The sequence below is a fragment of the Oncorhynchus gorbuscha genome, linkage group LG15, assembly GCF_021184085.1.
Source record: "Oncorhynchus gorbuscha isolate QuinsamMale2020 ecotype Even-year linkage group LG15, OgorEven_v1.0, whole genome shotgun sequence".
NCBI classification, from domain to species: domain Eukaryota; kingdom Metazoa; phylum Chordata; class Actinopteri; order Salmoniformes; family Salmonidae; genus Oncorhynchus; species Oncorhynchus gorbuscha.
This window is the reverse complement of record NC_060187.1, coordinates 66404083-66430826: the sequence shown is the minus strand read 5'-3', so window position 1 is coordinate 66430826 and position 26744 is coordinate 66404083. Positions and strand designations below refer to the sequence as shown.

The 26744-nt window shown below is 42.6% G+C and overlaps 3 protein-coding genes across 7 annotated transcripts; 1 reads left to right on the top strand and 2 right to left on the bottom strand.

Annotated features, from left to right (window-relative positions):
- Positions 1-122: 122 nt before the first annotated feature.
- Positions 123-5584, bottom strand: aldh5a1 (aldehyde dehydrogenase 5 family, member A1 (succinate-semialdehyde dehydrogenase)). The gene is made up of 10 exons (XM_046302364.1): positions 4934-5584; positions 3921-4004; positions 3669-3839; positions 3459-3575; positions 3212-3355; positions 2917-3060; positions 2601-2759; positions 2314-2477; positions 2132-2190; positions 123-1993 (listed from the first exon to the last, which is right to left on the bottom strand). The coding sequence occupies exons 1-10, from the start codon at positions 5213-5215 to the stop codon at positions 1782-1784; spliced, it is 1536 nt and encodes a 511-aa protein (XP_046158320.1). The 5' UTR covers positions 5216-5584; the 3' UTR covers positions 123-1781.
- A 1004-nt stretch (positions 5585-6588) lies between these two features.
- On the bottom strand, positions 6589-13551 carry LOC123997801 (protein DEK-like). 3 transcript variants are annotated; one of them, XM_046302367.1, is made up of 12 exons: positions 13348-13551; positions 12421-12576; positions 12107-12205; positions 11741-11850; positions 11526-11620; positions 9354-9474; positions 8910-9221; positions 8547-8720; positions 8238-8337; positions 7991-8133; positions 7831-7899; positions 6589-7637 (listed from the first exon to the last, which is right to left on the bottom strand). In XM_046302367.1, the coding sequence occupies exons 2-12, from the start codon at positions 12566-12568 to the stop codon at positions 7626-7628; spliced, it is 1383 nt and encodes a 460-aa protein (XP_046158323.1). In that variant the 5' UTR covers positions 12569-12576; positions 13348-13551; the 3' UTR covers positions 6589-7625. The 3 variants fall into 3 exon arrangements, with proteins under 3 accessions (XP_046158323.1, XP_046158321.1, XP_046158322.1); XM_046302365.1 differs by having other exon boundaries at positions 7991-8136; positions 13348-13549; XM_046302366.1 differs by lacking the exon at positions 13348-13551 and adding an exon at positions 13160-13303 and having other exon boundaries at positions 7991-8136.
- Positions 13406-25256, top strand: LOC123997799 (solute carrier family 22 member 13-like). Of its 3 annotated transcripts, none has more exons than XM_046302362.1 (12): positions 13407-14359; positions 16833-17226; positions 20465-20568; positions 20648-20802; positions 20976-21144; positions 21822-21942; positions 22096-22190; positions 22368-22582; positions 22764-22869; positions 23007-23216; positions 23324-23429; positions 23774-25256. In XM_046302362.1, the coding sequence occupies exons 2-11, from the start codon at positions 16852-16854 to the stop codon at positions 23400-23402; spliced, it is 1629 nt and encodes a 542-aa protein (XP_046158318.1). In that variant the 5' UTR covers positions 13407-14359; positions 16833-16851; the 3' UTR covers positions 23403-23429; positions 23774-25256. The 3 variants fall into 3 exon arrangements, with proteins under 3 accessions (XP_046158317.1, XP_046158318.1, XP_046158319.1); XM_046302363.1 differs by having other exon boundaries at positions 13408-14359; positions 16833-16885; positions 16965-17226; positions 23324-25256; XM_046302361.1 differs by having other exon boundaries at positions 13406-14359; positions 23324-25256.
- The last annotated feature ends 1488 nt before the right edge of the window (positions 25257-26744 follow it).

Here is a 26744-nt window from a genome sequence, read left to right as displayed (position 1 = left end):
ACTAATCATCAAGCCCTCAATGTGTTGAATGAGGGTTGTCCAGGGCTACAAGTGTGTACTGTTGGGGTTACTGGAGGACCAGGGTTGGGAAACACTGATCGAACGTCAACCAATTGATATTGTTTGACAAACAAAGTAACACAGTCATTTATTTGACATTTTCTGAAGTACTCCATTAATATTTACAATAGTTAGAAATATTTTTTACAATGAGTGTCACAACCAGAACAGAATTGGTAAAATTATTCAAATGGCACTTATTTGACAATGTTTGGCAAGAGACATTACTTCAGTTTCAGAGAACACTACAACATTTACATTGCAGGTTCAGATACAGAACATAGGTGGTACAAACTGTCTGAATATCAAAGGCAGCTCTACTGGATAATATATTGTACGTGGGAAGACTAGTTACCAACGACAATATAACCTGTACTAATGTAGTGGCATGGTCTACAATAGTTTTTAGTAGTTAGGACAGTTAACTAGTTACAGAGGATATTACACAGTACATTTATTTCTAACTGCTTAGCCCAACAAGGCTATTCTTCAACCGTTACCAAAATAGTGTCATTCATAATTTCACCACACTATTATCAAGTGACATATCTAATACAGCTGGGATCTGGATACAGTCAAGCTCCCTTTTCTAGAAAATAGCCAAATTATAAATAATCTTCCTATTAAAAACAGAGTAAGTCCCTTGTGCGTATCAATAATCTCAGTATTTGCAATTGATGTGCTTATTAAATCCACCCAACTCTATGCTAGGCTTCAAGTTCAAGTTATATAGTGCTTCTCATTAAGGGCGCAATCCTACATTGAGAACACACATTTGTTCTTTTTTATCTCAATATTTGATTCAGCCCTAAAGGTCCAAATCATTATGGGATCCCACAGGTTTGGAGACGTCTATTGGGTTATGTCCAAATACTATTGTGGCTTCCGATCCTCTTTTTTTAAGGGGCTACCCTTAAAAAGTTCCAATGCAGTTTTTATCCAATTTGTAAGTCGCTCTGGATAAGAGCGTCTGCTAAATGACTTAAATGTAAATGTTATCTCAACATCAAATAATATCTGGGTAACAAGTACCTTACTGTGATTTCAAACATTTTAATTGAAAACAAAGGAACAAAAATAGCTTCTTAGCAAAGAGCAATTTCTCAAACAAGAATTTTGCTAAGATTGGCTAGGAGTGGCCTGAGTGAGGAGGGGGAAACTGAAAATGAGTGGTTATTGGCAGAGAGGTTTGGAACTCTTTCTTATTGGTCTTTTAACCAATTTACCATCTGGTGATATCACCAGGCAGGCAATAACTTCAGGCGGTCTTTCCAAACAGCTCTTGAACTAAAAAAGGGCATGATCACCTTTTTCACAAAACTGATTCAACCTTTATGTGGAAATATATAAAAAACAGGAAATTCATGTTTTAGACTGCACTAGGTCTTTAACTAACATGGATAACTGGTTTGGGTTGTCACCATATTGCTTTCCCTTCACCAGTTCGTATAGGCCAGTGGTCAGAGAGGATAAGGAGAGGAAACCATGTAGAGCATGGAACATGGATTTCTCAGCAGTGATGAAGGCTCTCAAAGAGGATGAGGATCAGAATCACAATCATTTGTGAAGGAATCATATTTGATGATTGTCAATTGTTGTTGTTTTTTATGTTAAATATGAGTAAGTAGCTGTTACTAGAGCCTAAGAATCCGCCCTTTTCCCAAATTCACCGCTTCCTACTTGGGGAAGTCCAGGAGTTGGGGGGAGGGTGTAGTGTTCCCTCAGGGGGTTAGCCCTCCAAAGCACATGTACTTGACGTCCAGGTACTCCTCGATGCCATACTTGGAGCCCTCACGGCCCAGGCCTGATTGCTTGACCCCGCCGAAGGAGGCCTCTGGGGTGGAGAGGAGACCCTCGTTCACCCCCACCATGCCTACCTCCAGATTCTCCGCCACCCGCCAGATCTGACTGACGTCCTGGGAGAAGAAGTACCCTGGGGGGGGGGGCAGAACATGAAATAGAGTAATAGAATCGGTAAATCAGACAGGCTCTGTCAAATTAAAATAATAATTATAGGTTTGAGGGGTTTTCAGACATGACAGCAAGGTGCATACAATAATGTTTAGCTCACCTGCTAAACCCACATGAGATGCATTGGCAATGGCAAGTGCTTCCTCCTCTGTGCTAAACCTGTCATAAGGAAAAGACAAACAACTTGAGTTAGCTTCCATTTTAGCATCCATCCACTCTTCCATTTTAGCATCCACTCTTCAATTGTGATTGAGTTGTCTGATCTCTCCTAGCTCCACTGACCTGATGACAGGCAGGAGTGGACCGAAGGTTTCCTCTCTGGTACATAGCATGTCTGTGGTGACATCAGCCAGCAGAGTGGGCTGATGGAACGAGCCGTCCAGGCGCTTCCCCCCCCTTAGCACCTTGGCCCCCCGCGACACGGCATCCATTACCTGGTGCTCCACCTGGGAGAGACATAGGATATATTAAGGTTATGTAACATATCAGAATATAAACAACAGCATGCAGATAATAGTTATAGTATAGCTATAATACAAACACCCACTTGACAGAAGGAACCAGGTTACCTTCTCAGAGGCACGGACATTGATGAGAGGTCCCTGGGTGGTGTTTGGGTCAGAGCCGTGGCCCAGACGGAGCTCTGCATCCATGGCCTTCCCCAACTTCTCTATGAAGCAATCGTGGATCCTACTCTGGACCAGGAAGCGGTTGGAGCAGACACATGTCTACGGGGGTCAAAGGGCACATTGAGGGACATGGAGGTTAGGCAACGACTTAAGACACCCCGTTTTAGAATGACACGCAACATTTCGATATGGTGCATTTCAGTTTCCCCCAGTAGACACAAAACAATTTGTTTTACGATATCTTCTATTTCAGTACCTGTCCCGAGTTCCTGAACTTAGAGTTCATGGCTCCCGCCACAGCCTTGTCCACATCCGCACTGTCAAACACAATGAAGGGGGCATGGCCACCCAGCTCCATTGAAACCCTCTTGACGGTGTCGGCGGCGTGCTTCAAGAGAATCTGAGGATGAGCGAGGAGTTATCAGGAAGATCACAGGCCTTTTCATGGAAAAATTATCCACCTACAAGATTTAAGACTAACATGAAATGTATATTGCATTTTCAGGATTGTTTAAGCTAACTCTGAAGCCATTCTAGATCAGTGTCCATACCTTGCCAGTGGCAGTGGATCCAGTGAAGGAGACCTTCCCCACCAGGGGGTCTGTGCAGAGGACCGTCCCAACAGAGGGGGTCTTCTCTCTGGAGCAAGGAACCACGTTAAACACCCCCGCTGGGATCCCGGCCTGACTTGCCAGCTTTACACACACAAAAAGTAAACATATGAATTAGACAAATGAAGTGTCTCACTATTGGGGACCCAGCCACAGTGAGTGTTGTTGTGGAAAAAGAAGCACTGACCTCAGCGAGCGCCAGGGCAGAGAGGGGTGTGTCCTCGGCAGGTTTCACCACGACGGTGCAGCCCGCGGCCAGGGCAGCACCCACTTTCCTGGTGATCATGGCACTGGGGAAGTTCCACTGTGGGGGGGAAGCGTTACAGAATTTCAGCTCTCCAGGACCGAAGTTGGACATCCCTGACATATAATAGATGGATGAAGCATTACAACTCACCGGAGTGATGATTGAGGCCACACCCACAGGTTGTTTGAGCAGAAGGATCCTACGGTCCTTGGCAGCCGAGGGCACAACATCCCCGTAGACACGCCGTGCCTCCTCAGAGAACCATTCCAGGAAGCCGGCAGCGTAAGCAATCTCCCCCAGAGACTCCTTCATGGGCTTGCCCTAAGAGGTGCAGAACACACAAGTGGTTTACTACTCAGAACGAAATACAAATCATTACACGGACAGCAAAACAATACTCACACACTCAAAAGTGATCAGCTTAGCAAGGTCCTCCTTGTTCAATGTCAACAGATCGTACCATTTCCGTAGAAGGACACTTCTTTCCTAAGGATGAAAACAACATTAAAATCAGATCATGGAATCAGTAAGTTGCATGATCCACAAGAATCTGGAGGACCCTGTCTGGTCTTACTAGTGCTCCCTGGAACTAGCAGCTCCTGATAACAGAGATGGAACTTGATGCAACAATGTGTGCTGTGTATTGAAAGTTAATGAGGTGTTGATGGTGAGTGGTGCCTCTGGCTGTTGTCTTTCCACTCACTCAGTCCCTCTCGCACTGAAGCATTGCTTCACATGCATGGCAGCAGAGCATTTATTTGCAAGACGAAAATGGGACAGAGAGAGGGGGGGGGTAAAAAGAAGGGGAGGGGGTGTTTGTTGGCTGCATGGACAGAAAACCAGTACAATGAGGCCATCTTTACCAGATCAAAGACAAAACTGGCATGAACAGGAATCTCCCCAAACTACAGTATAAGATGCTGGAGTCAGACTTTGATATTCTCTCAAGGCTCCTTCCCCGCTTAGTGATGTACGCTTGGTGAAGTATTAATATGGCAGTGAGTGAGTTGGCTTAATAATTGCATAATCACTCACGGACACGACAGTAAGAAAAACAGCCCTGCAACCTGGAGTGGCTACTTTGCGGGCCAAGTAGTTATTTGGCCAGGCTATTATTGAGCATACACTACACTACAGGCCCCAAAACAATGAACCCTGGGGTATAGGCTATGACGCTTGTAGTAGATATGTAATTGCGCACGTTGACTGTCTATTAGGTTAATATATTCTGCCTAACATGCATGTTAGTCACAATAGTTAGGGAAAGCAGCTGTCACACTGATTTCATGCAACTGGGAAATGTGGGGAAAGCGGTGGTAGATGATGGAAAAAAATATCAAGATGTTATTCACAGAATCGCGGATCGTCAACTGTCAAGTCAAAGGTATTTCAGCATAATTAAAGTAGAGGCATACCTTCGCTGTGTGTTGCTTCCATGAGTAGAATGCCTTGTAGGCTGCGTCGACAGCTAGTTTAGCTTCTGCTGGACCGCAGTCGGCGACTTTCGCAATCTCTTCCCCCGTCGCTGGGTCCAGCACTGGGAAGGTAGAGGGAGCATTGATCCATTGCCCGTTCACATAGCCCTGCGTTCGGAGAAGCTGAGCGGAAATATCGAGGCTGTATTGCCTATGCATGACCAATGGTAGGCCGACCTGGCGGGGGAGACACAGACTTCTTAGGAGACAGAAACTACCCATAGCACGAGAATATCTTTGTACACAAGAGGTTTCAAGTGGAATGCTGTCTCGCTCTGTCAGTCAAAGCAAAACTGCTGCAGTGACTTGTGAATTTCAATAAGGTTGTCGTCCGTGGATAGATACGAGTTTGAACCAGTCTTGAAGGCGGTCGCATTAAACACGTGATCATACACATTCACAAAATACATTACTGACTAAACCATAATTCGTGTGTTCCTTCGCTCAAAATATATACATTATAACACAATTGTCATTATCGAAAGCAACCAAATGTGTAGCTGCATGTATTCTTCGTATTGAGTGCAAGGGCTACAATACGTTACAATGCAGAGACGGTATATAAGATACTAGTTTGTTACAGGGTTACATCGTCGGTCTTTCCCATCGCCATTGATGTGTTCAGTTGGCCAATCCACACGCTTGGGTATCTTCTCTTGCGTCCAATAAGAGCACACAAACTATAATCAGCTTCCCTGAAACGTAGGCATCATTAGTACTTAAATCTGTCAACTTTCAGTCACAAGCAAATTTTAAATGCGAAGCTGACTAATCTATAAATCACATTGTATTAACTGCTCAATGGGCTTGATCGACATTTTTTAAAACCTTTATTTAACTAGGCAGGTCAGTTATAAGAACAAATTCTTATTTTCAATGACGGCCTAGGAACAGTGGGTAACTGCCTGTTCAGGGGCAGAACGACAGATTTGCAACCTTTCGGTTACTAGTCCAACTCTCTAACCACTAGACTACCCTGCCGCCCCTCGGCAGACTAACGACTAATTAGCTACAAATCACCTTACGTCGTAAATAATGACTCATTAATAGTCACAATTTCCCAATGATACATTTAAGCAATACGCCCAGGGGGGGGGGGGTATATGGCCAATATACCGCAACTAACAGCTGTTCTTAGGCGCAACGAGTGCCTGGACACAGCCCTTAGCCGAGGTATATTGGCAATATACCACAAACCACTGAGGTGCCTTTTTGCTATTATAAACTGATTACCAACACAATTAGAGCAGTAAAAACAAATGTTGTCATAGCCGTGGTATACGGTCTGATATGCCACAGCTGTCAGTCAATCAGCATTCAAGGATCGAACCACCCAGTTTAATAATACTGTTTTGATCCTCTTGAAAACAGACAATATTTAGTCCCTGCTATCCGGGATCCTCGAGCCATTCCTCAGCCCCATTTTACTTTAAATGTAAAATGGTTACATAGGAACATCCCATGGTTTCCAGATAGTACTGACCAATATTGTTTGTACCTCAGTCAGGCAGTCACAATTTACATGACATTATGGTTTTGATGCGCCAATATCGTGACGGTTTACCGCCTTAGTAATAACAATAGATAGACAAGTGTTCGTTCGAAAATCTGATGTAAATTTATATGCAGAACATTGGAAGACATTCAATGACTTACTTTGTCAAAGGTACATTGCCTAAAAAGATCCAACTCTTCATTGAGCAAGGTACCTACATAAATCAGAATCCTATACTGCATACAGAGACAAATTAAAGACTAAACCAGGATCTCATCAAAAGGGAATGATTAACAAAATGTACACATTTACATATAAAAACATTAAGTCCTATAAATGCAATCAAGGAATATGTTTGAAGACTCGACCATGACAATAAATACTTTTCAAAACTCAATTGAACAGCTTGCCATGCAAAACAATTTCACACAAAATGTCTGGGGAGAATGGAAAAGGAGTGGAATTATTAGTCCAAAATGTTTTGCAATAGAAACCACATACTTACTAAAACCAGAGTTTCTATTGGTCAAATTCCAGTGGGGCCCTCCCCTTTCGGTTCCTAGTGAATACACCCCAGCTTTGTTGCTATAAGGCTGTTATGTGCATCAAAACCAGAGGGAAAGATTTGAAATCCTCCGCAGAAGGCAAAGGCAGTGGATGGCTATAGTGAGGACCCATACTCCATTTTGACTGGTCAATTCAGGAAATACATTTAAAATAAACTGTGTGAATTCATGCATTGCCTGAGGACATGTTTCCATTTATAGTGACCAACCTTGAATCTCTAAAAACACTGTTCGTTTAGCCTAACACCCTTTGCTTGGGATCAGTAGAAAACTGTAAAGTTAAAGTGTATTAACAAAAGCACAGATTATTAACAAGCAATGACTCAAATGCATAAGCCTTAAGTAGCATGTTTACATATGACCTAAGAGAAGTGTGCAGTCAAATTGGAAATGACATAATACAGAAACATAAAAACATTAGGATTGAAATAAAAACAAACACAACGAAGTAAAACTTGGGGTTTGAGCAGTTCTAAGAAGGTAGGCACATTCTTTTGATTATCCTTCTCCAGCATTGGAACATTCACAGTTATTTGTCACAAGGACTGTTTATGTCCTTTTCCCATGTTCTCTAGGAAATCAGCTGCAAAGAACAAAACAGATGGTTATACAAAGAAATCCATCTGCCAACAGATAAAACATAATTGAAAAGCATTCACACACCTTTTTTTTTTTTGGGGGGTTGGGGGGGGTAATGACATTGACAGACTTGAGTAGTCTATAAGGCAAGCACAGTGCTGCTATTCCAGAACACCAAGGGAGGACAAGTAACTCACCGTTTTTACTGTCTGCTTGACATAGTCCCTTCTGCTGGTCAGGTCATACTCTGGGTATGTGTCATACACCTGGGACAGAGAAGTTGTTGCGTTAGAGACTTTTACAGGTAAACCAGCCAACATTGTGATATCAAATCAGATATTTGAGAAGCAAACATACTTTCTGGCAGATCTTCTTCATGGTCATCTCCTCCAGGTTGGCGTCTTTCAGCAGCCTCTTCACCGTCTCCTTCAGCTGCTCGTCTGTCGGAGGCTTCTTGATCATCTTGATCAACGGCTCATCGTCGTCCGAGCTGTCGAGTGCTGCTATGTAGGAAACCAAGCAGAGAAAAACATAATAAGCATTAGGCTACAGGTTGCCAATGACACATGAAACACGCTATAAAGGTAAATCTACATATTCTTACCATTGCCCTTGTTGGCAGTGTTTTTCTGTTTGTTACTGCTGCTGTCTGCTTTTTTAGTCTTAGCCAGTGCTGCCCTCTTAGCTGCTGGTTTCTTTTTTGGCTGAGGACAAGTCAATACATGAGTTAATTCCATTAGTTTAAGATAAAGACAAATGGGTAAAAACCCTATCCAGATATTATAGACATGACCTGTTACATAATTACATACAAATATGAACACAAACCCAAACGGTTGACTTTTGTATTGACAAGACTTGCTGTGAGTTTAGCAAATCCAGAATCAGAGACAGATTGACAGAAGAATCTCACTTTCTCAACTTCACTCTCACTGTCTTTCTCATCTTCATCATCCTTGTCTGAATCAGACTCAGACTGGTCGGAGTCTTTTGTTTTCTTTTTGGCAGGAGCAGCCTTCTTTGCTGGTTGCGCACGCTTCTTGGCAGGTGTTCTCTTACCCTTGGCTGCTGGATTTGACTTGGGATCCTGATTGGTAGGAGAGAAGGGACTTTGTGGTTAATCTGTGAGTGACAGAACAGGTTGACCATTCCCTTTTGCAGTTCTAGAATATTTATATAGTGGCACTAGTATTGTCCAAGACCAAATAGGGGAAAATACACATTTCCAATGGACAATACCTATCAGTTTACATTACAACATTTCAGTTCTCCTCACCTCATCGTCGTAGTCTTCAGAATCGTCGGTATCTTCATCGGTCGTCACCTTTTCCCGCTTTCCCGATTTCTCACTCTTCTTTTCAGCGTCTGACTCGTCTTGTTCTACTGTGACTCCTTGCTCGTCGTCGTCATCGTCATCATCATCATCCTCATCACTGCTAGAATCAGTAACGATGGCTTTGGACTTGCTCTCTGCTTTGACCTTCCGGGGGCTGCTGGATATACTCTTTGCCTTAGCCTTGGTCTTGCTCTTAGAGTCTTTGGTTGAGATATTCTTCTTAGACTTCTTCTTCCTCTTTGAGATCACAGGCTGCAGATAGGAAGGATTTTGTATTCTGTTTGACAAGACAAACTCAAGAAATGTGTATCTAGCTAAAGAGCAGTCACGACATGAAAACTGTTAGTTTTTTTAATTTTTTAATAAAGTAGACCTTTAACTCACCTTTCCTGATATTCTGGGACTCATGAGGAAAGTCATGATCCTGTCGATGAGGACTGACTGGTTTCCACCCTTCTCCAGGTCCAACACTTTACAGATGGTCCTCAACCTTACGCATGTTATCCTGAATCCGAGCACACAAATAATCATTAGTTTGCTTGTTTATTGTGCAATAGAGTATGTTTGACCCACAACAATAGTTCAGATAAATGTTTAAACATGTTGCTTCATTAAAGCCGTTAGATGCAGTTTATCATAGCACACTGCGCTTTATTACGGGCGACAATCATAGTACTCATCAGTGCATTCTCTACCAGAAAGTTGATTGGCCCTCTGATGTCAAGTTAGGTAGGTCGATACATTGCTATTTTCATTTATAAACCAAAAGTCCACTGTACCAAACATAATTACTCAACTTTAGACAAGTTACCTGACCCTGTCTCAGGGATGGTTAACTCTGGAAATTCCTTTGGTCTCTACTGAGTTGGGTAAATCAGCTTTTAGTTATTGCACCTTGTGGAACAATCTTCAAAATGTTCTAAAATTGGATGTGTTGGTGCCTCTAGTGCAATTCAGAAAGCTGATTGAGGTCCTTTTTACAGATGAATGTTCATTTCTAATGACCGTGTTTCTGTCTGCTTGCATTTATAGGTTGTCATTTGTATTTTCTGTCATTTATTTAATTCAGGACTCATCTCTAAAAGAGACCGTGGTCTCAATATGACTCCCTGATAAAGGTAAAAAATATACACAGTACCAGTCAAAAGTTTGGACACCTACTCATTCAAGGATTTTTCTTTATTTTCACTATTTTCTACATTGTAGAATAGTAGTAAAGACATCAAAACTATGAAATAACACATATGGAATCATGTAGTAACCAAAAAAGTTCAAATCAATCAAAATATATTTATTCAAAGTAGCCACACTTTGCCAAGAGTGTGCAAAGCTGTCAAGGCATTCTCTCAACCAGCTTCACCTGGAATGTATTTTCAACAGTCTTGAAGGAGTTCCCACATATGCTGAGCACTTGTTGGCTACTTCCCTTCACTCTGTGGTCCCAACTCATCCCAAACCATCTTAAATTGGGTTGAGGTCAAGTGATTGTGGAGGCCAGGTCATCTGATCCAGCACTCTCCTCCTTGGTCAAATAACCTTTACACAGCCTGGAGGTCATTGTCCTGTTAAAGAACAATTGATAGTGCCACTAAGCCCAAACCAGATGGGATGGCGTATCGCTGCAGAATGCTGTGGTAGCTATCCTGGTTAAGTGTGCCTTGAATCACAGACAGTGCCACCAGCAGAGCACCCTCACACCTCCATGCTTCAAGGTGGGAACCACACATGCAGAGATTATCCGTTCACCTACTCTGAGTCTCACAAAGACATAGCGGTTGGAGCCAAAAATCTCAAATTTGGACTCATCAGACCAAAGGACAGATTTCCACTGGTCTAATGTCCATTGCTTGTGTTTCTTGGCCCAAGTAAGTCTCTTCTTATTAGTGTCCTTTAGTAGTGGGTTCTTTGCAGCAATTGGACCATGAAGGCCTGATTCACACAGTCTCCTCTGAACAGTTGATGAGGTGTGTCTGCTACTTGAAGTCTGTGAAGCATTTATTTGGACTAAATTTCTCAGGTATAGTTAACTCTAATGAACTTATCCTCTGCAGCAGAGGTAACTGGGACTTACTTTCCTGTGGCGGTCCTCATGAGAGTTTCATGATAGCGCTTGATGGTTTTTGCAACTGCACTGTTGACTGTTGATTCTCTTTGCTTATTTGAGCTGTTCTTGCCATAATATGGACTTGGTCTTTTACCAAATAGGGCTATCTTCTGTATGCCAACCCTACCTTGTCACAACACAAATGATTAGCTCAAACACATTAAAGAAATTCCACAAATTACCTTTTAACAAGGCACACCTGTTCATTGAAATGCATTCCAGATGACTACCTCATGAAGCTGGTTGAGAGAAAGCCAAGAGTGTGCAAAGCTGTCATCAAGGCAAAGGGTGGCTACTTTGAAGAATCTCAAATATATTTTGATTTGTTTAACACTTTTTTGGTTACTACATGATTGGATGTGTTATTTTATAGTTGATGTATTCGCCATTACAAAATAGTAAAAAAACATTTTTTTTTTTAAACTAACTGCACACCCCCCTCTCCTTCTTACTTCATCATCCTCTCCTTCTTCTTTATATAGGGTTCACTGTCAACCTCGAACGGAAAGCCATTGAACAGCCGCATATTTTTCCTCATTGTGGCAATCTGAGGAAAGAACCATCAATAATGACACAACCGACTAACAACTCTAGAGTTGCTTTACCCACACAGGGGTGTCCATTGTGACATTACTCAGCCTTTAAAAAAAGTGTAAGATACACTTACCTTACCTGGCATATCAAAGAGTATTGTATGAAGAGGTTTCAGATCTGGAACCTTCAGCTTTCCGAGGTGGTGGTTCACTCTCGCAATGTCTCCTAATTTATCTCCGCCACCTGAGAGGGAGTGAAAATATTAGGGTTGTACTGTTAAATAATGAGCTTACTACTGAGGGCAAAATGGTGGTGGGAGCATTATATGGGATCCCAGCAGGGCTGGTACATGATACAATTGCATCCCAATAGACTACGAGACTGATGAGAACGTATTTACAGACTTCATTCTGTCTCATGTCAACAAAACTTTGGAAAAGTTCTCTGTGCACATCTATAGCCTTTGGTGATAGGCATGTCTGAGGATGCTCAATCTTACCATTTTCAACTTTCAGCACCTTCGCAGGTTTCGCAACCTGGAAATCAAGTCTTTGCACCATCTTTTTCTCTCTCTTCCCTTCAACTATTTGAGATAGAGCTGCAAGAAGAACATAACAGGTCAAATATAATTCAGTGATGCTGGCTGTAGCAAACCAGGCCTCTGTGCATGCAATAATTAACAAGTCGGACCCATGCAAAGCTGAGGAAGGTAGAGGGATGATAACTAGCTAGATACCTGTACTGAACTATAAATTAATAGTGTAGGTCTATATTGAGCAAAACGGGTTCATAAATATTATTGACTTATCATACTTATGTCTCTACTCATTTCATTCCGTGGTTTTGGGGCCTTTTCTGGTGAGTCCGCCAGGTCTTCAACCTTTGGTTCCTTCTCTACCTCATCCGACAGGGGACAAACCTTTTCATCCATTGCTTCAGTCATGTCAGTGCACTTTAACATCTGCTGCCCTGTTTTGGGAAGAATGTAGTTCCATCAGTTTAGCCAGATATCCCTGGAGAAGCACCTGACTAGTCCCTCCTTTTTACGCGAATAACATAACTAAAAACATTAAGCTAACGTTAGCTAGTCAACAACTTTCCATCGGACTTGACAATGTCATGTCTGAGAACATTGTTAGATATTAACATCTGAACTAAGGGTTAGCAAGCACAAACAATACAACAAAAACTAACGTTAGCTAGTTAAAATTACAATCAATCACAATTTGCCCACCACCAGATAATTGTCATTATAAGTATACATAGCTAGCCAGCTAAAACATTAAATTCCATTCTATCTTGTGGTGTTTAACTTTTTGCAGTGTGGCGCCCGGAGACATAATTTGGCGCGCAGGTTTGTTTTGAACAGAGCGTTAGCTAGCTAGCCAACTATACGCCATGTATCAAAGTTTACCACCACACAGACTGAAAATTAGCTAGCTATCTAGATATTTACTAACCCGTTGTATTAACAATGACGGTGTTAGATAGAAACATATCAACGAGATAGTTAGCTAGTAAAGTCAATACGTTCCCGCTGATGCTGCCTTACTTGGCTAGCTACCGCGGTTAGCTCAGTCTTCTTGTCAACGAAGCAGCCATCCAGTTCTTTTTAGTTACTGAATGCGTCTAACTGCTGACATTTGTTTTATCGCTACAATGATACTTAATATGATCATTCTGGCTCATTGGAAATCTATAGCCAACTATTACAGTATGCCAATATACTCAATACTTTACCTTGTCACCAAAACAGAATTGGATTATGTTCCAAATGGCGGGGTTGTTGCAATGTGGGCGTCAATGGGCAATCATTTAGATGACGTACAACACAACATTAGAAATTAGTCGACCATAACTAAACTAAACCACACAATATTAGAAATGAGCCAATTAGAACTAATCTAACATCCAAAGTCCGTAATTCCCTGGTTTTATTGGTCGATTGGATAATACACTCAATGAGGGGATTTGATTATCTGGCCTGAGTTACCCCGGTGGTAGGAGTTTGTAGTGGGTGAAGGGTGATTGCATTCGTTTTGAACTGAGCTGCCTCCGGGCGTCAACAGGGTGCCCCGTCAAAGTCCGCAGTGAAGTCGGCTCAAAATGCGCGTTCAAAAGAACTGGTTACTCGGAGCGAAAAAATGCACTCCAACTGGGAAAAATCAATTTGAATGGTCAGCCAACTCGGAGTTCCAACTCGGGAACTCAGACCTCTTTCAAGAGCTCAGACTTTCCGATTTGAATATCACTGACGTCATGATTTGACCATGTATTTTTCCGAGTTCACAGTTGTTTTGAACCGGCCATAAGCACATGGAGTAATGAGTATATTGTTGTTTTTTTACATGCAAAAGTGATTGTTTTTGATAAAAAAACGCTTTATCTGCCTTCCCACTGAAGGCTAGTTCGGTCACTAGTTTGAAAATTCGAATACATATTTTATGGAAAATATATGTGTTTATGTTTCTGGACGATGCATCATGCTACCTTGTTGACAACATGATCTATTGGCGCAGATTACTGTTCGAGTTGAAACTGGCGCTCCTCCCTCACGGCTTTTGCCCGTTCGCGTCACGGGCCATTGACCGTTGCTACGCGGCTCAGGATAATAGAACTCCCTCAAGAGTTAACATTTTGACACGTCAATTCATCAGTTAACTACACTGTACAGTACTTCGTGCTGCTACCACCTTTACCCTGTTGAGCAGGCAAAATAGCGGGGGCCAGGCAAGGGATTCACCTGGTAAAGGTAAGCCTTAAACTTGATGACACGACTTGCATTTGGGCTATTTCACAATATTAGTGCTTTTTCAGAATGGGATGTCTTCTATCCCACACTAGACTGACTATTTTAGGTCGACTTGATGGTCAGTAATAATAAGCTGAGTGTATTAATCAAAGGCCAGGTTGCTTTCTTGGGTTAAAATATAGGTTTATGTATGTCACTGGAAATAACATATTTCACCTTTTTAAATAAAATTCTCCATCTTTGATGCACTGTACACTCTTTATGGCTTGTATGCTACACTCGTTATGGTTAGCAAAAAGCAGGTACCATCAAAATAAATCTCTGACCAGGAGTAAAATGACAATCTCCATCAAAGTTGACAGGCTCGACCCAGACAACCATTCTGCCATTGCTAATGCTATAAATGCCACGTTTTCATCTGTAACCACATCATTACCTACACTAAACCTGTCAGACCTAACTGCATTTTTGTCAGCTATGCCACTCCCCACTGTTGAACCATGGGAAATGCACAGGAAACAACTCTCTGTTTCGACCAGAAAAGCCCCAGGTCCTGACCTCATCAGTGGCAGACTCATCAGGGAAGTCGCTGTTGCAATATCCACCCACCTGACTGACTTCTTCAATACCTCCCTGTGTGAAGGAGTGTGTCCACATCAATGGAAGGAGACAATAGTCCTGCTGCTGAAGAGTAATCCACAGGGAATTGACCAGCTACGGCCCATCTCACTCACGCCCCTTCTGTGTGAAGGTTTTGTTGCTGAATGGGCAACACAGGATATTCAAAAGAACATCTCCAAACAACAGTTTGGCTGCCTCAAGGGACCCTCAACCACCCACTGCCTGTACAGAACAGCAGACACTAGAGGCACCTCCAGCACATGGGTCCTGACGGACTACAGCAAGGCCTTTGCTCTTGTGGATCACGCAATTGCAATGAAACACCTTTTGCAATTATCTGTCCGACCACAGATCATGCCATGAATTTGAAACATCCATTCCTGCCGTAGCCAGGGCAGCCGGCCTCCCCCAGGGCACACGGCTTGGTCCAATTCTTTTTCGTGGCTCACGTCAATGGCGCAGGTAAGGGTGCTCTCGAGCGACTAGATGTTCTTTACCATTCGGCCATCACTGCACATCACTGCACTCTATACTCCTCTGTAAACTGGTCATCTCTGTATACCTGTCACAAGACTCACTGGTTGATGCTTATTTATAAAACCCTCTTAGAGGCCTCACTCCCCCCTATCTGAGATATAATCTATTGCCAGTCACATTCTGTCCCCGAAGCACACACATCTCTTCATTCAAAGATTCAATCATGGACACTCTTACTGACAGTTGTGGCTGCTTTGCGTGATGTATTATTGTCTCTACCTTCTTGCCCTTTGTGCTGTTGTCTGTGCCCAATAATGTTTGTACCATGTTTTGTGTTGCTACCATGTTGTTGTCATGTTGTGTTGCTACCATGTTGTGTTGTCATGTGTTGCTGCCTTGTTATGTTGTCATAGGTCTCTCTATGTAGTGTTGTCTCTTGTCGTGATATGTGTTTTGTCCTGTGTGTGTGTGTATTTTTTTTAAATCCCAGCCCCTGTCCCCGCAGAAGGCCTTTTTGGTAGGCCGTCATTGTAAATAAGAATTTGTTCTTAACTGACTTGCCTAGTTAAATAAAGGTTGCATAAATAAAATAAATATCAGAGGGTACCCTATCCAACTCCTGGGCCTTTGTGGATGACCTGAACCTCATAGAATCAAGACACCTTCCTCCATTATACATCTCCGGCCACACACTTGAGGTTGTGTCCAGCACCAAAGTGCTTGGTGTTACACTTCCAAGCCAACCTAAAATGGGACATACACATCTCCGACATTACCACAAAAGGGAACCGAAGGCTCTTCATGAAGAACCATCATCACCACTTCAACCTGGAGTCCGGTCAAACCCATCTCTGCAGATCCTTTGCCCAGAAGCTTGCAAAATCCCAGGATTACAACAAATGGCTACCTCAGAAGAAAGGTCAATTCAGTGGCAGATCTACCCGATCCAAACTCAAACTTAACCTTCCCCCTACTCAGATTGACAGATATTACAACATCCCTATGCCTTTGTGAGACTGCTTAGTGCTGCTTAACTGTAATATTGTACTGTATACTGCATATCATATATTTTTATTTATTTACTTACTTACTTACTTACTTGCCTACGTATGCTGCAATTCAGCTTTTAGCTGACAATGTGTACAATTCAAAAATTATCCTTAAATATAATGTAATATATAACCATAAATTATTATTTTGATGTCCCTGAAGGAGAACCTTTTCTGGTTCCTAGACCTTTCTACCTGGAACCAAAAAGGGTTCTCCTAAGGGGATACCACTGGTCAAATAATCCTTAATAGTTTTAGGTAGGTAGCCCCTATTTTACAAAAGTGGTAGGCTCTCTTGGATTCATTTTCCAATGTCTTCCATGCAGGACCCCAGGCAAGAAGAGAATGGTTGCATTCGGGAAGATACTCCCAGTAGTTGGTGAGTTTGGAGCATTTCAAAATCGCCTGTTGTTGGCAATATCGATACCCAACATATTCATGGCCTTTCACATGTTCAGCCAAGTTTTCACAGGTATGAATTTTCCTCACCACTGCAACACCGACTGGATACTCGCCCGTGGACCCAAATTGACCTATGACCAACAGAAAAATCTCACACTTCCAATGAATGATGTCGGGGAATATGAGAGCTGTCGTATGTTCACACCGGTGGACATGGACTTGGAAACAATTCAAGAGCAAGGAATCAACAGCACCATATATTGTACAGATGGGTGGGTTTATGACACACCCCAAGGAAACCCCACTCTGGTGACAGAGGTAGGGATGAGGTCAATAATTGCATTACCCCAGCCCAACTCCTATTGAACCCTATGCACTGCCTGTTGAGAAGTTCAGTTTTGTGCAGAAAGCCCAAGTTAGTTTAGTTCTGTTTATGCTATTTGATTTGGCAGCTTGACAATCGTTTTCATAATGTTCCTAATTTTCTCCTAAACGCTTAGACATCAATCACTATGTTCTGTGTTTTAAATCTGTGTCCCTTGAAGGCACTTGTTGTATATAAAATTGAACTCTGAAGTTTACATACACTTAGGTTGGAGTCATTAAAAGTCATTTTTTTCAACCACTCCACAAATTTTTTGTTCACAAACTATAGTTTTGGCAAGTCTGTTAGGACATCTACTATGTGCATGACACAAGACATTATTCCAACAATTGTTTACAGACAGATTATTTCACTTATAATTCACTGTATCACAATTCCAGTGGGTGAGAAGTTTACATACACTAAGTTGACTGTGCCTTTAAACAGCTTGGAAGATTCCAGAAAATTATGTCATGGCTTTAGAAGCTTCATATAAAAGCCAGACTACAGTTTGCAACTACACATGGGGACAAATATCTTACTTTTTGGAGAAATGTCCTCTGGTCTGATGAAACGAAAATAGAACTGTTTGGCCATAATGACCATCGTTATGTTTGGAAGAAAAAGGGGGAGGCTTGGAAGCCGCAGAACCCCATCCCAACCGTGAAGCACAGGGGTGGCAGCATCATGTTGTGGGGGTGCTTTGCTGCATTGCTGCAGGAGGGACTGGTGCACTTCACAAAATGGATGGCATCATGGGGTAGGAAAATTATGTGGATATATTGAAGCAACATCTCAAGACATCAGTCAGGAAGTTAAAGCTTGGTCACAAATGGGTCTTCCAAATGGACAATGACCCCAAGCATACTTCCAATGTTGAGGAAAAATGGCTTAAGGACAACAAAGTCAAGGTATTGGAGTGGCCATCACGAAGCCCTGACCTCAATCCTATAGAAAATGTGTGGACAGAACTGAAAAAGCATGTGTGAGCAAGGAGGCCTACAAATCTGACTCTGTTACACCAGCTCTGTCAGGAGGAATGGGCCAAAATTCACCCAACTTATTGTGGGAAGCTTGTGGAAGGCTACCTGAAATGTTTGACCCAAGTTAAACAATTTAAAGGCAATGCTACCAAATACTAATTGAGTGTATGTAAACTTCTGACCCACTGGGAATGTGATGGAAAAAATAAAAGCTGAAATAAATAATTCTCTCTACTATTATTTTGACATTTCACATTCTTAAAATAAAGTGGTGATCCTAAATGGTCTAAGACAGGGAATTTGTACTAGGATTAAATGTCAAGAATTGTGGAAAAACTGAGTTTAAATGTATTTGGCTAAGGTGTATGTAAACTTCCGACTTCAACTGTATATCAGACTTATACCTTAGTTATGTAAGAATGGCCTTGACTTGTTCATGAAGTCAATGCTTAGGTTTTGTTTTCAACCTTTATTCACTTTTCTATCCACAGATACAGTGCATTCCAAAAGTTTTCAGACCCCTTGACCTTTTTCCACATGGTGACATTACAGCCTTATTCTAAAATTGATCAAATCAGATAATTCCTCATCAATCTACACACAATACCTGGTAATGACAAAGCGAAAACAGTTTTGTTTTTATTTTTATTTTTTAAATATTTTTTTAAAAACAGATACCTTATTTACATAAATATTCAGACCCTTTGCTATGAGACTCAAAATCGAGCTCAAATGCATCCTGTTTCCATTGATCATCCTTGTGATGTTTCTCCCAACTTGATTAGAGTCCACCTGTGGTAAATTCAATTGATTGGACATGATTTGAAAAGGCACACAGCGGTCTATATAAGGTCCCACAGTTGACAGTGCATGTCAGAGCAAAAACCAAGTCATGAGGTCGAAGGAATTGTCCTTAGAGCGCCGAGACAGGATTGTGTCGAGGCACAGATCTGGGGAAGGTTACCAAAAAATGTCTGCAGCATTGAAGGTTCCTAAGAACACAGTGGCCTCCATCATTCCTAAATGGAAGACGTTTGGAACCACCAAGACTCTTCCTAGAGCTGGCAGCCCGGCCAAACTGAGCAATTGAGGGAGATGGGCCTTGGTCTGGGATGTGACCAAGAACCCGATGGTCACTCTGACAGAGCTCTAGAGTTCCTCTGTGGAGATGGTTGTCCTTCTGGAAGGTTCTCCTATCTCTCCTAAAGGACAACCATCTCTGCAGCACTCCAACAATCAGGCCTTTATGGTAGAGTGACCAGATGGAAGCCACTCTTCAGTAAAAGGTATGACAGCTTGCTTGGAGTTTGCCAAAAGGCACCTAAAGACTCTCAGACCATGAGAAACAAGATTCTCTAGTCTGATGAAACCAAGATTGAACTCTTTGACTTGAATGCCAAGTGTCACATCTGGAGGAAACCTGGCACCATCCTGACGGTGAAGCATGGTGGTGTTAGCATCCTGTTTTGGGGATGTTTTTCAGCGGCAGGGACTGCAAGACTGGTCAGGATCAAGGGAAGATGAACAGAGCAAAGTACAGAGAGATCATTGATGAAAACCTGCTCCGGGGCGCTCAGGACCTCATACTGGGGTGAAGGTTCACCTTCCAACAGGACAACGACCCTAAGCACACAGCCAAGACAACGCAGGAGTGGCTTTGGGACAAGTCTCTGAATTGCCTTGAGTGGTCTCAGTCAGAGCCCGGACTTGAACCTGATCTAACATCTCTGGAGAGACCTGAAAATAGCTTTGCAGTGATGCTCCCCAACCTGACAGAGCTTGAGAGGATCTGCAGAGAAGAACGGGAGTAAATACAGGTGTGCCAAGCTTGTAGCGTCATCCCCACGAAGACTCGAGGCTGTAATCGCTGCCTAAGGTGCTTCAACAAAGTACTGAGTAACGGGTCTGAATACCTATGTAGATGTGATATTTCAGTTGTATTTTTATAAAAACCTGTTTCGCTTTGTCATTATGGGGTATTGTGTGCAGATTGATGAGGGGGAAAAAACTATTTAATCCATTTTAGAATAAGGCTGTAACGTAACAAAATGTGGAAAATGTCAAAGGGTCTGAATACTTTCGGAATGCCCTGTATCTGATATATTGTGAGATTAGGCATGTATGTTGCTTTTAATATGAAAAGAAGCCATCTATTTCCTTATCATCAAAGGCAACTAAATTCTCTCCTCTTTCCTTTCCTTCTCATCAGTTTAACCTGGTGTGTGACAACAAAGGTGTGAGTGAGGCATCACAGTCCATCTACATGACCGGCCTCCTAATAGGGTCCCTGGTGTTTGGACCTATGGCAGACAGGTAAAACACACAACCTACTTTTTAAATTGTCACAAGTTTAGTGAAGAGGTCACCCCAAAAATGTGAAATACCCCCGCAGGTTTGGTCGTCGCTTCGCCATCCTCGTTTCCCTGCTCTTCCAATTGCTGTTTGGAGTGGCCGCTGCCTTCTCCCCCAACATCTATGTCTACATTAGCCTTCGGTTCGTGGTCGGCATGACAATATCAGGCATCGCCATGAACACATTTGTGCTAGGTGGGGCAATACTCCCAGGTTGTCTCTTAACACATAAACTCCCATCTCTAATCTCAATTAGCCAAAATATAACACCTTGTACTGTCTACAATCATCAAACAGTGTTTGACTATTGGGTGAGCTGACAGCCCCAAACTATTGTAGTGTGTGATAGTTATTTTCCTATTTGGAAGGGGCTGAGTGGACCAGTACATCTAAGCGGGCCCTCTTCACCATCCTCTCACAATGTTTCTATGCCGTGGGGCTGATGTTGCTGCCGTGGATCGCCTACGGGGTCCGCAACTGGAGGGCTCTGCAGCTGGTGCTTTCCAGCCCCGTCCTCCTACTGGCTGTCTACTTCTGGTGAGCCTGAATTTCATACCTTATGGTGAGCCTGACCTTCATACCTTATGGTGAGCCTGACCTTCATACCTTATGGTGAGCCTGACCTTCATACCTTATGGTGAGCCTGACCTTCATACCTTATGGTGAGCCTGACCTTCATACCTTATGGTGAGCCTGACCTTCATACCTTATGGTGAGCCTGACCTTCATACCTTATGGTGAGCCTGACCTTCATACCTTATGGTGAGCCTGACCTTCATACATTATGGTGAGCCTGACCTTCGTACCTTATGGTGAGCCTGACCTTCGTACCTTCTGGTGAGCCTGACCTTCGTACCTTCTGGTGAGCCTGACCTTCGTACCTTCTGGTGAGCCTGACCTTCGTACCTTCTGGTGAGCCTGACCTTCGTACCTTCTGGTGAGCCTGACCTTCGTACCTTCTGGTGAGCCTGACCTTCGTACCTTCTGGTGAGCCTGATCTTCATACCTTATGGTGGCTTGTGTGTGGGCAGTGGGTGGAGGGAAGGAACGATTACATTTCCCCCAGATACTCATGTAAGGTTTGATTTTTATGTGGATGAGTTTGTCCTCTCATCAAAGCAAAGGCTTTTTTATGTCTTTGGAATGGATATTTGGATGACCACACATTTTTGGGGGATTTATAGACCAATATTGTGTGGGTGTGTACGTGCTAGGATTCTCCCAGAGTCGGCCCGTTGGCTACTAACTCAAGGCAGGCAGAATGAGGCCAGACAGGAGCTCCAGAGGGCAGCTGCGGTCAACAGGAGAGAGGTCCCCCAGTCATTACTCAACATGGTGATTTAACCATCCTTACTGGAATACATTTCATTTGGGGATACAGAATGTAAACATGTAAATATACATATATATATATATATATATATATATATATATATATATATGAAGTTGCATTTGTGGTGTAGATTATTTAGTTGCATCTTCTTCTAGCTGGAGGCTGAGAACACGTCTACAACGGGCAGTATGATGGACCTCTTCAAGATATCCAACCTGAGGAAACGTGCTCTCACCATGAGCTTCATCTGGTTCGTGTGACCAATGATGTAGCTAAATACAAACTCAACATCTGTTATGATCAATATTCAAAATACTGTTTAAATGCATTCATTCAGAACAATTGTAGTGCATTCCAGCATGGAGTGCATTTCTTCATGCCCCATCTTGTTTATACAAGCTGTTTTTCCCACTCTCCCTTGGGGCAGGTTTGTGACCAGCCTGGTCTACTTCGGTGTGAGTCTTAACGTGGGACAATTTGGCCTGGACATCTACCTGACCCAGTTCATCTTTGGCCTGGCAGAGATTCTTTCTCGCCTGGGCTGCTACACCCTCCTGGAGCGCCTGGGCAGGAGGCCCTGTCAGGCAGGCACTCTCTTCTTTGGTGGAGCAGCTTGTCTCCTAATTCTTGCTATTCCTGAAGGTGACTACCGAAGGCTGTTTCCAGTTATGCAAATGCTCAACCATCTACCCTATCTGTGTTTATACTGTGTAGCATTCAAATTTTTATCTTCGTCCAATTTCCCTGAACTTGGTGTAGTTGGCGTTATATTCTGAAACATACCTGTTGGTGGTACTTATTTCTGTCTTATTTTGACCCTTAGACCTTCCAGTATTGGTGACGGTCATTGCAGTGACTGGAAAGTTTGCTATAGCAGCCTCCACTATTGTCTATGTATATACTGCTGAACTCTATCCTACCGTTGTAAGGTTAGTTACGTTCCCAATGTATACTGTTTATTAGAGCAGAATAATATCCTCATTCTTCATACTGTGTATACATGTCAAAATGGCATCCACTTTTGGATACATTTATTGCAATGTCCTTCTTCATGTCGACCTTGCAGACAGAATGGTGTGGGTCTGAACTCCATGTGTGCCCGTGCGGCGGGCATCCTGGTCCCTCTGATGCATCTGCTAGGGGTGTACCACCAGGCCCTGCCCATGCTCATCTGTGGCCTCCTGCCCTTCATCGGCGGGGGGCTGTGTTTTCTACTGCCAGAGACCCTCAACACTGAGCTCCAAGACTACATAGACCCACTCGTGGAGAAGACAATGTGGGTAACCCCTCTGTGTTACACATTTTAGCTGTCTATATTTGAATTGTGAAGTATGTGAATTGAAGCAAGCACCATACTCATTGATTTGTACTTGTTGATCTTAGAACATCAGAGAGCGGGACTATTGAAAACGGACTCCATGAGGAGGAGAAACCAACTGAATTGAGGAGCTCAAAATTCTGATCACTGTCTGGTCCATACTCTCTGGAGGTGTGAGTTAGTTATTACTCTAAAATATCTCTTGTTCTTTGTAAATGATACCACCCTTTTGGGACTAATTATTTGTTTAAATGAATGAATAATACAAAATGATTGATGTTGTGTATAAAATATGGACCCATCACAATATGAATCTTGGTGATCAGGGGTGCCATATGGGGGGGGTGGATGATTCTAAGGGCCTGTGACTGAGGGGCCCTAAAAAATTATTAGAACATTAGGTTAAAAAAAATCAATATTAAATTATTAACCTATAGTCATTAATATAATATTTGATTTACAATGTACTAATAAAACTTGTGGTTTCTTTTTATTTTCTTGTTTTTGGCAAAAAGTAAACATCCAGAGATGTTTTAGCCGACATCAATACAGGCAAACTTTAGCAAGCTATTCATACTAAATCACTTGCCCCTGCCTGGTGCCAGGCCCAACAGATGCAGCTTCAGGCCCAGCAGCCCTGTCTCCCCATTCCCATACCCCTGAACCAGCCCTACTCCCAACCCAACCTCCCAAAGGAGGTGGGCAGCATTGTGTTGAATGACATGTCAATTGGCATAATTGCATGTACTGCAATGCATTGAGGACAGGAAAATGTATCTGACACAGAGGCAGCCAATATCAGAGCCTTAAAGGAAGAGATGCAGGCTCTTAGAGATGGATGGGAGTCTCTCCTGTCTGAGGCAACACTGATTGCTACGCAAATGGATGTTGCACCTCAATTTAGCAAGGAACACAGCTGCCAGAGGAAAGGGAAGAGATTCCATGATGAGACCTCTCAAGAGGAGACAGCTCAGGACAGTGCAACAACGGTGTTTCGGAACACAGTGTTTTTTTTTACTGCTATGGACACCATCATAAGTGACTTTGACACTAGGTTCCACACCAATGAAACAATTGTAGAATCATTTTCTGCTGTTCTGAAAGTTGGGCAGATTAGTGAGGATAAAGTCCCTTCTGTGTGCCAACCACTGATCATGAGGTATTCCAGAGGTCTTACACCTGAGTTTCAACATGAAGTAAGACACCTGAACACTGTATATTCTGCCACTTTCCCTCCTAACTTGTCCCCTCTTGGTCTCCTGAATGCAATTTGGAAGATGCAGCTGCAAAGCATTGTTGAAGTGTGCATTGCTTTACCTATATTTTGCACACTGCCTATGACTGTTGCTGGTGGTGAGAGAGCTTTCAGTAAGCTAAAACTGCTCAACTATTTGAGGTCCATTATGTCCCAGGACAGGCTTTGCAGTCTTGCCATGCTGTCCATTGAAAGTCTGTTAGCTAGAAAGCTGGACTTCAAGACTTGATCAGTGACTTTGCTATTAAGAAGGCCCGGCGCTGGGCTCTTGGTGAGTAAGGCTGAGCAAGAGCCAGTGATAACTGTTAAATGGCATGGATATTGGATCACTACACACATGATGCCCATAGGCTGAGAACCAGACAGAACCGGATGTATCTCAAAGTAATGGCTGGATTGCCATAAAATATGTTGTGCACAATCAAGACCCCAAGTGAAAGAAACTTATTGATTTGGTGACCACTTGACCTTTCCTCTAGCGCCACCATCAGGCCTTTTCATTTCCGTTGTATTTTCCATTTTCAGTTTCCACTTTTACAGCAGCTTATTTTCCAGTTGGTATGTAATACTTAGTTCAAAAATCTGCTGCCGATTTTATTATTTTGTTTGTTATATCATTCTATAGATGATAATGTTAATGTATTGTAGTTGCATAGGATAATGTATATTTAAGTTATTTATTTGAAGTTATTCATTAATGTTAAGAGAATTTTCCATTCAAGAATTGTACCATTAAAATTTCATTTAGACTGTAAAAGATGGCCTTTAGTACATTTCTTATAGAGGGTATCAGTCTTTGAACAAATATTGAATTCCACTGCATGCAGAATGTTGCATGCATGTCTGCAATGTGTTATATTTTCACAGCTCACTGTCAGTATATATCGTACAGTAAATATTGGACTACAAGATAGTTGCAAGCCTGCAAAAAGGTAGAGTTATTTAAAGCTTTGAATGGCTTCGATTGGGTTCTGAAGGTGTGTGGTGACAGCAATTGCACAGGGTTGGTGTGGCCTGTGGTGATGGGGCCCAAAATCCCTGGCAGCGCCCCTGTTGGTGATACCTCTCATGAACAGCAGATGGTGCCAAGTAACTTTTCAATGGGAGAAACGGTACAGAGTTTACAGTGCCTCTGGAAACTGCCCTCAAATTGCTTAGGTAATTGTTAGTGGGACTGCAGATAAATTAAAAAGTCTCAATAGCACAATGGTATACTATTGATATAAACTCAGCAAAAAAAGTTTATTTTCAGCAAACTTAACATGTGTAAATATTTGTATAAACATAACAACAATTCGACAGCTGTCTGGTCCAGCGACGGTGGGTTTGTGCCCATAGGCAACGTTGTTACCGGTGATGTCTGGTGAGGACCTGCCTTACAACAGGCCAACAAGCCCTCAGTCCATCCTCTCTCAGCCTATTGCGGACAGTCTGGGCACTGATGGAGGGATTGTGCGTTCCTGGTGTAACTCGGGCAGTTGTTGTTGCCATCCTGTACCTGTGCCGCAGGTGTGATGTTCGGCTGTACCGAACCTGTGCAGGTGTTGTTACACGTGGTCTGCCACTGCAAGGACGATCAGCTGTCCGTCCTGTCTTCCTGTAGTGCTGTCTTAGGCGTCTCACAGTATGAACATTGTAATTTATTGCCATGGGTACATCTGCAGTCCTCATGCCTCCTTGCAGCATGCCTAAGGCACGTTCACACAGATGAGCAGGGACCCTGGGCATCTTTCTTTTGGTGTTTTTCAGAGGCAGTAGAAAGGCCTCTAGTGTCCTAAGTTTTCTTAACTGTGACCTTAATTGCCTACCGTCTGAAAGCTGTTAGTGTCTTAACGACCGTTCCACAGGTGCATGTTAATGAATTGGTTATGGTTCATTGAACAAGCATGGGAAACAGTGTTTAAACCCTTTACAATGAAGTTATTTAGATTTTTACGAATTATCTTTGAAAGACAGGGTCCTGAAAAGGGGATGTTTCATTGCTGGGTTTATTAACTCTGTAGCCATATGAACTTGAAACCATTATTTTTGGTAGACACTGAACAGATAAACCTGGATCCTGATGTCCTGCATGTCACTTAGGGCCCATTATATCCTGTTTTATACATTTTCGTTCCATGCACACGGGTGAACAATGTGAGAAGCGCCACCTATATATGGACAGTAATTGCATGTCTGGAGAGTTGTGGAGGTGCAGTCACAGCAGACAAAACCTGTCGCAACTCTTTTTA